The sequence below is a fragment of the Rhinoderma darwinii genome, chromosome 5 (genome assembly GCF_050947455.1).
Source record: "Rhinoderma darwinii isolate aRhiDar2 chromosome 5, aRhiDar2.hap1, whole genome shotgun sequence".
NCBI classification, from domain to species: domain Eukaryota; kingdom Metazoa; phylum Chordata; class Amphibia; order Anura; family Rhinodermatidae; genus Rhinoderma; species Rhinoderma darwinii.
The window spans coordinates 234,615,250-234,628,801 of NC_134691.1; the positions used below are offsets into that span (position 1 = coordinate 234,615,250).

The 13,552-nt window shown below is 40.1% G+C and overlaps 1 protein-coding gene across 1 annotated transcript in view; it reads left to right on the top strand.

Annotated features, from left to right (window-relative positions):
• The window catches only part of COBL (cordon-bleu WH2 repeat protein), a 395,136-nt gene that overhangs the window by 367,733 nt on the left and 13,851 nt on the right, over nt 1–13,552 (top strand). Inside the window, exons 13-14 of the mRNA XM_075826990.1 lie at nt 405–512; nt 4,973–5,233. Of these exons, the coding sequence (XP_075683105.1) occupies nt 405–512; nt 4,973–5,233 (369 nt within the window). The remainder of the gene's footprint in view (nt 1–404; nt 513–4,972; nt 5,234–13,552) is intronic.

Genomic DNA, 13,552 nt, shown 5'->3' on the forward strand with positions numbered 1-13,552 from the left:
TTTGCTCGTTTACTAAATAAATACGAGTACAGATAACAACATAGAAGGGAGGATGAAGACTAGAGTCACCCATAAAGAATGGCAAATTCTTGTTGTGATCTGCGATCAATATGTTTATAGGGCCAGTTGGGGGAAACAACGATCGTAGATTGAGATTTTATCTGCCCAATCTTTTTTTTTGTCTCAAATATCAAAATGGTTTTAGACACATAATGGTCTTGTTGCACATAGCAATAAGTTATATCACGCTGTCATATTTTCCTCTGCAGTTTACAATGAAAGTGGAAATACGATTGGTTGCTCTGTAAGCATCCTTAAAATACAATTTATTGTGACCAATCTACATGAATGATGAGCTACTTAAAATATTAATTAATGACAAAATTGTTATATATTTACATTAGAGCTCACCAACAGATGGAGAGGAGAGGAAGTTTGCTGAGCCAGAGAATGAAAGATCTGCATTACTTTCAGCAATTCGAGCTCAGAATAGCACCTCAAGGCTGAAAAAGGCAAGTGGAAACTTGTTAAATTAAATATATATAGGAATTTTAAAAATGGTCTTCTACAGTGTTGTGTATGTGTGTCAATAGCTATACTCATACCTTAAGATAGATTGCAATAAATAGCATGATTTACTGTATGTTACATAAGGAAAGTCACCCTAATAAGATAGGTTAACCCAGACATGGGCAAACTACGGCCCGCGGGCCACATACGGCCCGTTAGGCTTTTTAATCCGGCCCGCCGAACTTGTCCAAATTATAGTAAAAACCTCCTTTTTTTTCCCCTTTCCCTGCAATGCCCACGTTTTCCCAATAGATGGCGCACTCAAAACACATTGACCGTTGTTAATGTGGCGCGTATTTCTCTTTATTTCACTTTAATTTTCACTTCGTTTCACGTCACCATTAAGCCCTTCGGTTTTCAAAGAGTACAATATCAGCCGTCACTTTGCCACGAAGCATGCAAACTATGCTAGCAAGCAGTCAACACAAGAACGGGCGGCTACTGCTCAGAGGTTGGCAGCTAATTTACAGAGTCAACAGAACTTTTTTCTTGATAAATCACAGTGCGTATGTTATTTTAATCTATTTACATTTCCTCCTCCCAGTATCTGCGAAATAGTATGTAAATGCCATATCTTGCATATTCCTTGAGACAAATTTATTAACTGATAAGGGCTATTTTTCACATTTGAAAGACAGTTAATAAATTGGGTTGTAGTGTTCTTACTGTGCTATGAGGTTTGCACACACTACATTTAATGCTTTAGTATATCCGGCCCAAACACTCCCTCCAAATGCTCCTGGCCCGGCCCCTCTGTCAAATTTTAGAACCCATTGTGGCCCGCGAGTCAAAAAGTTTGCCCACCCCTGGGTTAACCAAACAATGAAACTTGTGCAAATCTTCAGCAATATATTCTCTAGATAACATAGTAGTGTAAGCACTCTATGTTCTGGTGCTTTGAAGTTCAGAACACACAGCAACCGTAGAGTGTCAGAAAAGTAGCCATTCTTGCCATCCGTATCAAATGAATCAGTTACTGAACATTTATGTATCTGCTTTGCAAGAAAGGTGCCATGAATACAGAAGATTGAGGTATTTACAGGAGGTAAATACCAAGAGCATGGTCATGTGACTACATGTGAGACTGGCTTACAGAGGCATTTCAGCTACAGATAGTACATTAGTAAGTGATAAATCTTACTGCAATTAACACCTTTGCAGAAAACCCCCTTTAACCCCTTAATGACAGCCTATTTTAGACCTTCATGACCAAGCCATTTTTTTAGTTTTTCCATCATCTCATTCAAAGAGCTATAGCCTTTTCATTTTTGCGTCGACATAGCTGTATAAGGTCTTGTTTTTTGCGGGACAAGTTGTAATTTTTAATAGCACCATTTTGGGGTACATAGAATTTATTGATTAACTTTTATTAACTTTTTTTGGGGGGGAATAGAAAAAAAACAGCAATTTCGCCACACTTTTTTGAGTCCTAAATTTACGCAGTTTACCATGTGGTATAAATAACACAATAACTTTATTCAGTATGTTGTTGCGATTGCAACTATACCAAATTTGTATAGATTTTGTATGTTCTACTACTTTTACACAGTGAAAACACTTTTATCTCAAAATTATTTGTTTTTGTGTCTCCATATTTGAAGAGCCGTAACGTTTTTATTTTTTCACCGATGCAATTGTAGGAGTGCTTTTTTTTTGCGGGAAGACTTGTAGTTTTTATCGGTACCATTTTGGAGTAGATGCGACTTTTTGATCACTTTTTATCACATTTTTTTTAAGGGTGGATTCAAAGAAAACAGCAATTTTTTCATGTTTTTTTATTTTATTTTTTACGACGTTCACCGTGTGGGTTAAATGATGTAATAGATTTATAGTCGGGGTCGTTACGGACGCGGCAATACAAAATATGTGTAACTTTTTTACTTTATTTTGTTTGTTAATAATAAAGCAGTTTGTAAGGGGGAAAAGTAGGTTTTTCATTTTGTTTTTCACTTTTTATTAAACTTTTTTTAACTTTTTTACTAGTCCCACTAGGGGACTTCACTATGCACTTATCCGATCGCATTTACAATACACTGCAATACTTCTGTATTGCAGTGTATTATGCCTGTCCGTCTAAATCGGACAGGTATCTGCTAGGTCATGCCAGAGGCATGATCTAGCAGGCATTCACGACAGGCAGACCTGGGGGCCTTTATTAGGCCCCCAGCTGCCATCGCAGACACAGACACTTGGCGATCTTATCGCCGGGTGTCAGTGAGATGAGAGGGAGCTCCCTCCCTCTCTCCAAAACCACTCAGATGCGGTGCACGCTATTCAGCTCCGCATCTGAAGGGTTAAACGGGTGAGATCGATACTAATATCGATCTCACCCGTTCGAGCAGGGACGCCCCCAGCCCTCAGCTACCTCTGGCAGCTGAGAGCAGGGAGATTTGACAGTTCCCTGCTCTGTTTACTTATTCCGATGCAGCGACATAAAAAGTCTATTGCATCGGAATAAGGCCCGTTAGTGACCGATGTAAAAACACAATGGGCCTGTCACTAACGGGTTAAGGCACAGTGGACAGAAAGTGGAAAAACCGGATCCAAATAGGTACAGTAAGGCTATGTTCACACGGAGTATTTTGGGGGAGGAATATCTGCCTCAAAATTCTGTTTGAAACTTTGAGGCAGATATTCCTCTCCCTGCATGCCGATTTTCGCGGCAATTATCGCGCCGTTTTTCGCCCGCGGCCATTGAGCGCCGCGGGCATAAAACAGCGAGAAATACGCTTTCTCCTGCCTCCCATTGAAGTCAATGGGAGGTCAGAGGCGGAAGCGCCCGAGTATAGGGCATGTCGACGCCTCCCATTGAAATCAATGGGAGGCGTTCTCGGGCCGTCTTTGCCGAGTTTTGCGACGCGGTTTCCGCGTCAAAAAACTCGGCAAAATACCCCGTGTGAACATAGCCTAAAAGAGTTAAACAAGGCTGCATGCTAATGTTGTAATTGTTCAACTTTAATGTGTTACATGTAAGCAGAGGAAAAAGATTGGAGTAATATTAAGGGTTGTGTGGAAGAAATATCAACAAGTGACACTGCAACTGTGTTTATAAGAATAAAGAAACCTAATTGCTCATGTAAGAAATGTGAAGAAACATAACAAAAGGATGGCACCATTTTTATGAAACACAGCAAACTTTAGAGTTGAAACTGAAAGCATACAACTGATAAAAGTCTAGACCAGTATAAACAACAAATGATCTTGCCTTCAAATATGACTCAGACTGCCACTTAGTACAATAGGGATAAAAGATTTTCTTTAAAGAGGCTCTGTCACTAGTTTAGTAATGCCCTATCTCCTAGCTAATCTAATAGGCACTGTCACACTGATAATACTAGTGAAAATTTTGTCCCAAAACATTTATTATTTAAAAAGTTATGAGCTTTTTTCTAAATATGTAAATTAGCCTTTATTAGACAAGTGAGAGGTAACAGCAGCGATTCTCCTGAGGTGGAACTATGTTACAGCATCTGACGCTGTCCTATCAGCATGAAGCTGCTTCACACAGTATGAGACACATTCTAGAGGGAAGGGGGATCACTTCAAACAGCCGTATCTTGGGCTGTGGAGCACCTAGAACAGGTGGCATATGAAAGAGGAGATGCTAATCTTTCATATGACACCAGGATCGTGGTTCTAGCTGTGACACAACCGGAGATATCGCCAGTTAAAAACATAGTCGGGAATGGGAGCTGTATACTATAAGATCACACTGTGTGCTGGGCAGGGAAGGGGGAGAAGCTGTATGATGATTGGACAGCGTCATAAAGAAAACATTACACCGCACGGAGAGAAAAGAAAGAGTCACTTCCTATTTGGCTATTAGAGCCACATTACCTTATTTAGAAAAATGCTCCTAACTTTGCAAATAATAAACATTTTTTTAAAACAAATCACACTGTAGTTATCAGCATCATAGCGCCTATTAGATTAGTTAGGAGATAGGGAATTGATAAACTGGTGACAGAGTCTCTCTAAATATATCAGTGTGACTATATATGCCCTTTTCATCATATAAAAAATAATTATACCTTTAACCTTGTCATGGATACGAGGAAAGCCAAGCAGAACTATTTGATTTTGTACATTTTATACAAAGTCCCATTCATTGGAAAAGATGCTTGAATGGAAAAAAGAGTTGAACGGAAAAATATGTAAGTGATGGATGCATACAGGCGGGTGGAAGATGCGTTGATACAGTCCTAGAAATCATAAATGTATCAGTGAGAAAACTGTTGACCTATATAGTTGAAAGGATACATTCGAGAAACACTATTCATATGGTCACCAGAAGTTAAAATAAAAGCATGGTTTCTTGATATACAATTTGTACAAATTTGCCACAGTGTAGCCAATTCTCTTCTATTTTTAAATTTTAATGAAAATGTTTTCTTTGGCTTAGGTGTCTTCTGTTGCATCAGATGAACTCAAGACATTAAGAAGTAATGAAATTTTGCAGAAAGATAATGAATTTGTAACAATGAAAGCATCAATTCCTTCCACTCCCTTTTCACCGCCTCCTCATACACTACCACCACCACCACCACCTGTACTTAACGCAGCACCAAGATCACAACCAGTCTCTCTAAACAGTTCCGTGGATGCAAGAGAAGTTTTAATGGATACCATTCGCTCAGGTGCAGGGGCTTCCAGATTGAAAAAGGTACAATTACATGAGTTAAATTGGCAAATATCTTCTAGTAACTTCATAGAAAACTGCTATACTGATACAATCTTGGGCTGTATGTTCGCAGAATCGTACATTTTACAGATGATCAAGGTGAATGTCCAACCTTGAATATAATTTTTTTAAAATCTAAATAAGGATCAAATTATGTGCGGATTCATTTTGGGTTATGGTTCGGATACAGATCTCCAAATCATCTGCATTGACACAGACTTTAAATATAACATTCTGACTGCCTGCAACAACCACTAGTGGGGGCTTAGGAGGTTCCAGAATACTGTTGTAAAATAAACTCAAAAATAAAATAGTGTGCACTTGATCCATTAGTGAGCACCAATCCAACTTGTTCAGCGGTCACTAATGGGCATTAGGCTAGTCTAAGTTCTGCACGGGTGTCCTATGCAGGCTGGAGCTGGTTCTCAGCTGTCTGATGACAGCCGGCCACCTGCTCCAACGGCTGCATTCAGGGTTGACTCTGATCCCAGCCATTTAAAACCTTAGATGCTATGGTCAATAGCGACTGTGGCATTTAAGTGGATTCAGAGAAAGGGGCTGCCTCCATCACCGATCGGCGACCCGCAAATACGGTCGCAAGCTGCCAATGGGTTGCCATGGCAGCCAGAGTCATGGCTTAATAGATTGCCTGCCAGTTTTACACTGATAGGCAACAATGCTTTGGTATATTAAGTATACCAGAGCATTATAGTAGCGATCAGCAGATAGCATAGTAAAGTCTCTTAGTGGTACTAAAAAATAATTCATTTGAAATGAAGATTATTAAAAAGGTGAACAGTAAGGCCTAGGCACACAGCCGTGCCCGTAATCAGGGCCCGCATTTTCGTGACGTGCTCCCATACAAAGTATGGGAGCACGGCCCGTAAAAAACGAAAAGTAGGACATACGCCATAATTCCTGGCACAGTTCTATGGCACGGACACCTATCCGTAGCGGTACAGAAAGCTGTCTGCGGCTAATAGAACCGGGCGGGTCCGTAATTGCGGACCGTATTACGGTCTGCAATTCTGGAGATGTTTTACGGTCGTGTGCATGGTGCCTAAGAAAAAATAATAACTTTTTTCCATAAAAAGCGGTTTTATTTTGTAAAAGTGTACAAAACAAACAAAAACATATATATATGGTATCACCGCAATAATTATGACCCGAACAATAAAGTTAACATGCTTTTTAAACCGTAAGGTGAACGGCACAAAACAACATTGCTTTTTCTTCTATTCCCCCCCAAAAAAAGAATGATAAAAGTTAATCAATGAGTTCTATGTGTCCCAAAATGATACCAATGAAAGCTACATCTTGTCCAGCAAAAAACAAACCCTCATATGGATGGCTACATCGACAGAAAAATACAAAAATTATGGCTCTTTGAAAGCGGCGATTCAAAAACAATTTTTTTTTTTTTGCTTCAAAGTATTTTTATTGTGTAAAAGTAGTAAAACATAAAAAAAATACATATTTGGTATTGCTGTAATGGTACCGAACCATAGAATAAAGTAACATGTTATTTACGCTGCGCCGTGAAGGGCATACATTACAACGCAAAGAACAATGGTAAATGTTCATCAAAAAAATGGGGTATACATACCCCAAAATGGTCCCATTAAAATACAACTCATCTCACAAAAAATAAGTCCTCATACAGCTATGTTGATGGAAAATTAACAAAGTTATAGTTTTTTAAATCCGACAATGAAAAAACAAAAAAAATTGCTTGCTCATTAAGGCCTAATATACAGTGAAGGAAATAAGTATTTGATCCCTTGCTGATTTTGTAAGTTTGCCCACTGTCAAAGACATGAACAGTCTAGAATTTTTAGGCTAGGTTAATTTTACCAGTGAGAGATAGATTATATAAAAAAAAAAATAAAAAAAATCACATTGTCAAAATTATATATATTTATTTGCATTGTGCACAGAGAAATAAGTATTTGATCCCCTACCAACCATTAAGAGTTCAGCCTCCTCCAGACCAGTTACACGCTCCAAATCAACTTGGTGCCTGCATTAAAGACAGCTGTCTTAAATGGTCACCTGTATAAAAGACTCCTGTCCACAGACTCAATTAATCAGTATGACTCTAACCTCTACAACATGGGCAAGACCAAAGAGCTTTCTAAGGATGTCAGGGACAAGATCATAGACCTGCACAAGGCTGGAATGGGCTACAAAACCATAAGTAAGACACTGGGTGAGAAGGAGACAACTGTTGGTGCAATAGTAAGAAAATGGAAGACATACAAAATGACTGTCAATCGACATCGATCTGGGGCTCCATGCAAAATCTCACCTCGTGGGGTATCCTTGATTCTGGGGAAGGTGAGAGCTCAGCCGAAAACTACACGGGGGGAAATTGTTAATGATCTCAAGGCAGCTGGGACCACAGTCACCAAGAAAACCATTGGTAACACATTACGCCGTAATGGATTAAAATCCTGCAGTGCCCGCAAGGTCCCCCTGCTCAAGAAGGCACATGTAGAGGCCCGTCTGAAGTTTGCAAATGAACACCTGGATGATTCTGAGAGTGATTGGGAGAAGGTGCTGTGGTCAGATGAGACTAAAATTGAGCTCTTTTGCATTAACTCAACTCGCCGTGTTTGGAGGAAGAGAAATGCTGCCTATGACCCAAAGAACACCGTCGCCACTGTCAAGCATGGAGGTGGAAACATTATGTTTTGGGGGTGTTTCTCTGCTAAGGGCACAGGACTACTTCACCGCATCAATGGGAGAATGGATGGAGCCATGTACCGTAAAATCCTGAGTGACAACCTCCTTCCCTCCACCAGGACATTAAAAATGGCTCGTGGCTGGGTCTTCCAGCACGACAATGACCCGAAACATACAGCCAAGGCAACAAAGGAGTGGCTCAAAAAGAAGCACATTAAGGTCATGGAGTGGCCTAGCCAGTCTCCAGACCTTAATCCCATCGAAAACTTATGGAGGGAGCTGAAGATCCGAGTTGCCAAGCGACAGCCTCAAAATCTTAATGGTTTACAGATGATCTGCAAAGAGAAGTGGGCCAAAATTCCATCTAACATGTGTGCAAACCTCATCATCAACTACCAAAAACGTCTGACTGCTGTGCTTGCCAACAAGGGTTTTGCCACCAAGTATTAAGTCTTGTTTGCCAACGGGATCAAATACTTATTTCTCTGTGCACAATGCAAAAAAAAATATATATAATTTTGACAATGTGATTTTCTTTTTTTTTTTTATATATAATCTATCTCTCACTGGTAAAATTAACCTAGCCTAAAAATTCTAGACTGTTCATGTCTTTGACGATGGGCAAACTTACAAAATCAGCAAGGGATCCAATACTTATTTCCTTCACTGTAGGCTGGTCACTAAGGGGTTGAGCTCCCTTTAGTGGTGGCTGCAGACAGCTAGAATGTTGTTTTAAATATCTGTCTATGCAGGGGATTTGCACCTCCGTATCAGAAAAATGGAGCTCAAACCCCCAGAATTTTGAACCTAAATATAGCATACTGAAAAAAGTGAAAAATCACTTTAAGCTTAAAAGAGAGCTCTTAGGTAAATGTGCAGTCAAAAATATGTTAATTTTAAGTTGAAGTGTACCCATCATTACACTATAAAGAAAACATACAATCCTTCCGTATCTATACATATTATTTGTGTTTATAAGGTGCCTGTTGTGCTAGTGGGTTCTCTCACTTTGCAGTACCTTAAATGTTTCCATGCAGAGGACTTGAAAGAAATGAGGGCAAGCATGTATGTAGAATTCACTATTCTTCTCTACAGACTTATAGTCCACAAGAGCTGTGGGCTCCTGAGTCCCATTGCTGTATAATACATGCCCAGTGTTTTACAGCTCCGCAGGTTACCTCCACTTCTCCTTAGGTTTTTTTTATACCATTGTTACCATTTCAGTGTGTCCTGTCTTTACCTACAGTACCCTCTTCCCACCATTTCCTCAGTATTCCAGACTACCAGTCAATGCCACATTGAAATGTAGTTCTTATTGATCAAAACATACAGTGCATTCGGAAAGTATTCACATTTCCCAAGAGCACAGTGGCGTCCATAATTCTTAAATGGAAGAAGTTTGGAACAACCAGGACTCTTCCTAGAGCTGGCCCCCCACCAAACGAAGTAATCGGAGAAGGGTGTTGTAAAGAGAGTTGACCAAGAACCCAATAGTTACTCTGGCTGAGCTTCAAAGATTTTGTGTTCAGATAGGAGAAACTTCCAGGAGGTCAACCATCACTGCAGCATTCCACTAATCTGGGCTTTATAGCTGAGTGGCCAGAAAAAAGCCTCTCCTCAGTATAAGACACATGAAAGTCTGCTTGGAGTTTTCAAAAAAGCACCTTAAGGACTCTCAGACTGTGAGAAATAAGATTTTGTGGTCTGGTGAAACCAAGATATAACTTTTTTACCTAAACTCTAAGGGTCATCTCTACTGCTCATCACCTGCCCAATACCATCCCTACAGTGAAGCATGGGGGTGGCAGCATCATGCTGTGGGGGTGTTTTTCAGCGACTGGGACAGGCAGATTGATCAGGGTTGAGGAAAAGATGAATGAAGCAAAGTACAGAGATATTCTTAATGAAAACCTGATCCAGAGTGCTCTGCACCTCAGACTGGGCCGAAGGTTCACCTTCCAACAAGACAATGACTCTAAGCAAACAGCCAAGACAACACAGGAGTTGCTTAGGGTCAACTCTGTGAATGTCCTTGAGTGGCCCACCCAGAGCCCTGACTTGAACCCAATCGAACATCTCTGGAGAGACCTGAAAATGGCTGTATACCGATGGTCCCCATCCAACCTGACAGAGCTTGAGAGGATCTGCAGAGAAAAATGGCAGAAAATCCCAGAATCTATGCAAAACTTGCGGCATCATACCCAAGAAGACTGGACTGCTAAAGGTGCTTTAATAAAGTACTGAGTAAAGGGTCTGAATACGTATGTCCATGCAATATTTTAGTTTTTCCTTTCCAATAAATTAGCAAAGATCACTAACGTTCTCTTTTCACTTTGTCATTATGGGGTATTGAGTGCAGAACGATAAACATTTTTTTTATTTTAGCACAAGTCCTTTCATATATTAATAGTTTATTTTATGCTTTATGATTTTTCTTAAAGAGTTTTTGTATTTTAAAATCATCATAAAACATATAGCTATCTATATGTAGTGTATGTGTGTATATGTATATATATATATATATATATATATATATATATATAGTGCAATTGTTTTTCGTTTAATGCAGGACCATAGTGCAAGGGGGGGTATTAATTTTTAACGTTTATTTTTACTTTTGGCATTGAGCTGTACTCTGACTTTGAACTCACTTGTTTTATTAAAATTGTCTTTCAGTTTGCATGAGCAATCAAACTGTTAGTCCCTTTGAAGTTAGTTATCAGACTCTGATAAATCATATAACTTCTAGGTTCAGCTGTAAACATGTAGCAATTGTTTGACCTGCATTAACAATACTTCGGTTTGATAATGGCAGAATTTTGTTTATACTGGAGGGTCGAACAAAAGTAAAAACTCAAATTTAATAAATAAGCAAATTAATGACTGCTTTTATGGCAAGGGTTTAAAAATAAGTACGTTTTACTACCTATATACACTGTTCCAAAAAATGTAAGGAAGCACTTAAATCAGACATCGGATCCCGATAAATGAAAGATTCAAGTAGAAAATCTTTACTGTTATAAATTGTGTACATTTTTTAGCACAAAATTACGTATCAATGGAAACCAAAACCAATACTATTGAGGGCTGGATTACAAATTACCCCGAAAATCAAAGAAAAAAATTTAAGTAACAGCTGTATTCAAATTGCATGATTTTTATCAAGGCAACTCATAATGTAACTCAGTAGTGTGTATGGCCCCCGCGTGACTGCATGCACTCCTGACAACATTTGGGCATGCTCCTGATCAAACTATTGGATCAAGGCATCTGTGTGCTTCTGGACAGTCTGTGGTGATACTTGGCGGTGTCGGATACGCTGATTTATAATGTCCCATTCTCAATTGGATTCAGGTCTGAGGAACGTGAGGGCCAGTCAATGGCATCAATGTCTTCGTCATCCATGGACTGCCTACACACTCGGGCCACATTAGGCCGAGCATTGTCCTATACCAGGAGAAACCCAGGGCCCACTGCATCAGCGTAAGGTTTGACAATGGCTTTGAGGATTTAATTTCAGTATCTAACAGCAGTCAGGGTACCATTGGCTATAACGTGCAGGTGTGTGCGACCCTCCAAGGATAATCCTACTCAGACCATTACTGACCCACCGCCAAACCAGTCATGCTGGATGATGTTACATAGTTACATAGTTCTTACAGTTGAAAAAAGACACATGTCCATCAAGTTCAAGTTTCATGGGAAAAGGGAAGTAAAAAAAATTTCTACACATAAGAGTTTATATTTTTTTTGTTCTAGGAAATTATCTAAGCCTTTTTTAAAGCCATCTACTGTCCCTGCTGGGACCAGCTCCTGCGGTAGACCATTCCATAGATTCACAGTTCTCCCAGTAAAGAAGGCTTGTCGCCTCTGCATGTTGAACCTTTTTTTTTCCAGACGGAGGGAGTGCCCCCTTGTTTTTTGAGGGGGTTTTACATTGAACAGGATTTCACCATAGTTTTTGTATGTGCCATTAATATATTTATATAAGTTAATCATGTCCCCCCCTTAGTCGTCTTTTTTCAAGGCTAAATAGGTTTAGTTCTTTTTATCTTTCCTCATAACTTAGATTCTCCATGCCCCTTATTGGAGGGTCTATAGATTACACCACAAGTAAAAGTTTCAGTGTTTACCTCCCTTTGTAATTCCACCTACCTCACAATCTTCACCCTCTAATGTCTCTTTCATACTCACCTTCATATCACTTCTCACATACAGACATACACCACCACCTTTCCTATTTGTCTTGTCTTTCCGAAACAATGTATAACCCTGTAGATTTACAGCCCAGTCATGAGAAAAGTCTAGCCATGTTTCAGCAACACCAACTATATCTATATTTTCTTCCAGTACCAAGGCCTCCAGCTCCCCCATTTTGCTTGCTAGACTTCTGGCATTTGTGAACATACACTTTAACTTGCCTTTAAATGTTTCACTTTCAGTATCAGAAATGTCATTATTTGGGAACCCAAAGCCTTCTCCTCCACACCAAGACTTAAGCCATGCATTTCTCCCATAGCTCCCGCTGTCTTCCCTGTGATGCGCATGGCACAGGCAGTATTCCTGAGAACACTACCTTGGAGATCCTTCCCTTCAGCTTGTAGCCTAGTTCTTTAAAATTATTCTTATGGCTCCTCCACCTACCATGTATTCTTTTGTTTGTACCTACATGAACCACAACAGCTGGATCATCACCATCCCCTCCCAGCAATTTGTCCACCCTTTCCACCACATGCCGAACCCTGGCACCAGGGAGACAGGAAACCATTTGGTTGAAGGCGGTCTTCACGACAAATTATTCTGTTCATCTTCCTAATTATAGAATCCCCTACAGCTATAAATTGTCTTGCCTTACCTGCATTACCATCCCGCCGACTACTAGCTGGGCTGTTCTCCCGGCTGTTAGGGAGATCAGTATCCACTAGGGCTGCCATTTCTGAGACAGACACCCTCGCATCATCACCCAACTTGGCAATTTTGCTTGGAATATCAGAAACAGGATTGGCCTTCCTTTTCTTGGACCCCTTTCTACTGCCCCTAACTACATTAACCCAGCTACTTGCCCGATCCTGCTGACCCATGTTTTCACCCTCCAATTCTACCCCACTAACTGCTTGTACTGTCAGCAGCATGCTCCGCTCAAGATGGTCTATTGCCCTCAGTGTTGCATTTTGCTCCTCCAGATCTCTAATGCGAGCTTCCAGGTGAACAACATGCTCACATCTGCCACAGAGGTATTCACCCTGGAACTCCGGCTCCAGTCGTGCATACATATGGCAAACTGTGCACTGAAGAAAACCTCCAATCTTGCTGTCCATTATCCCAGTTACTAAAACACAGTGAACAATTGTTAAAGTAAAAGAAAAGAAGAGTACTTACATGGGCTTTAACTCCTCTTTTTAACTCCGGTTTTATAACTCCACTTATATCACAAGCCACTTAATCCAGTTAGCTCAGAACAGAGCAAGTTCAGACTGAGTTTTGCAGGCTAATTTATGCCACCTGTGACCAGTTAACCACTCCCCCTAGTCAGGTGCTCAGCATTAAGGAAGCTGCAAAGAAAAAAAGGTTTTAAAATTGTGTCAGTTTTTGCTAGCTTCTTTTTGCAAACAATCA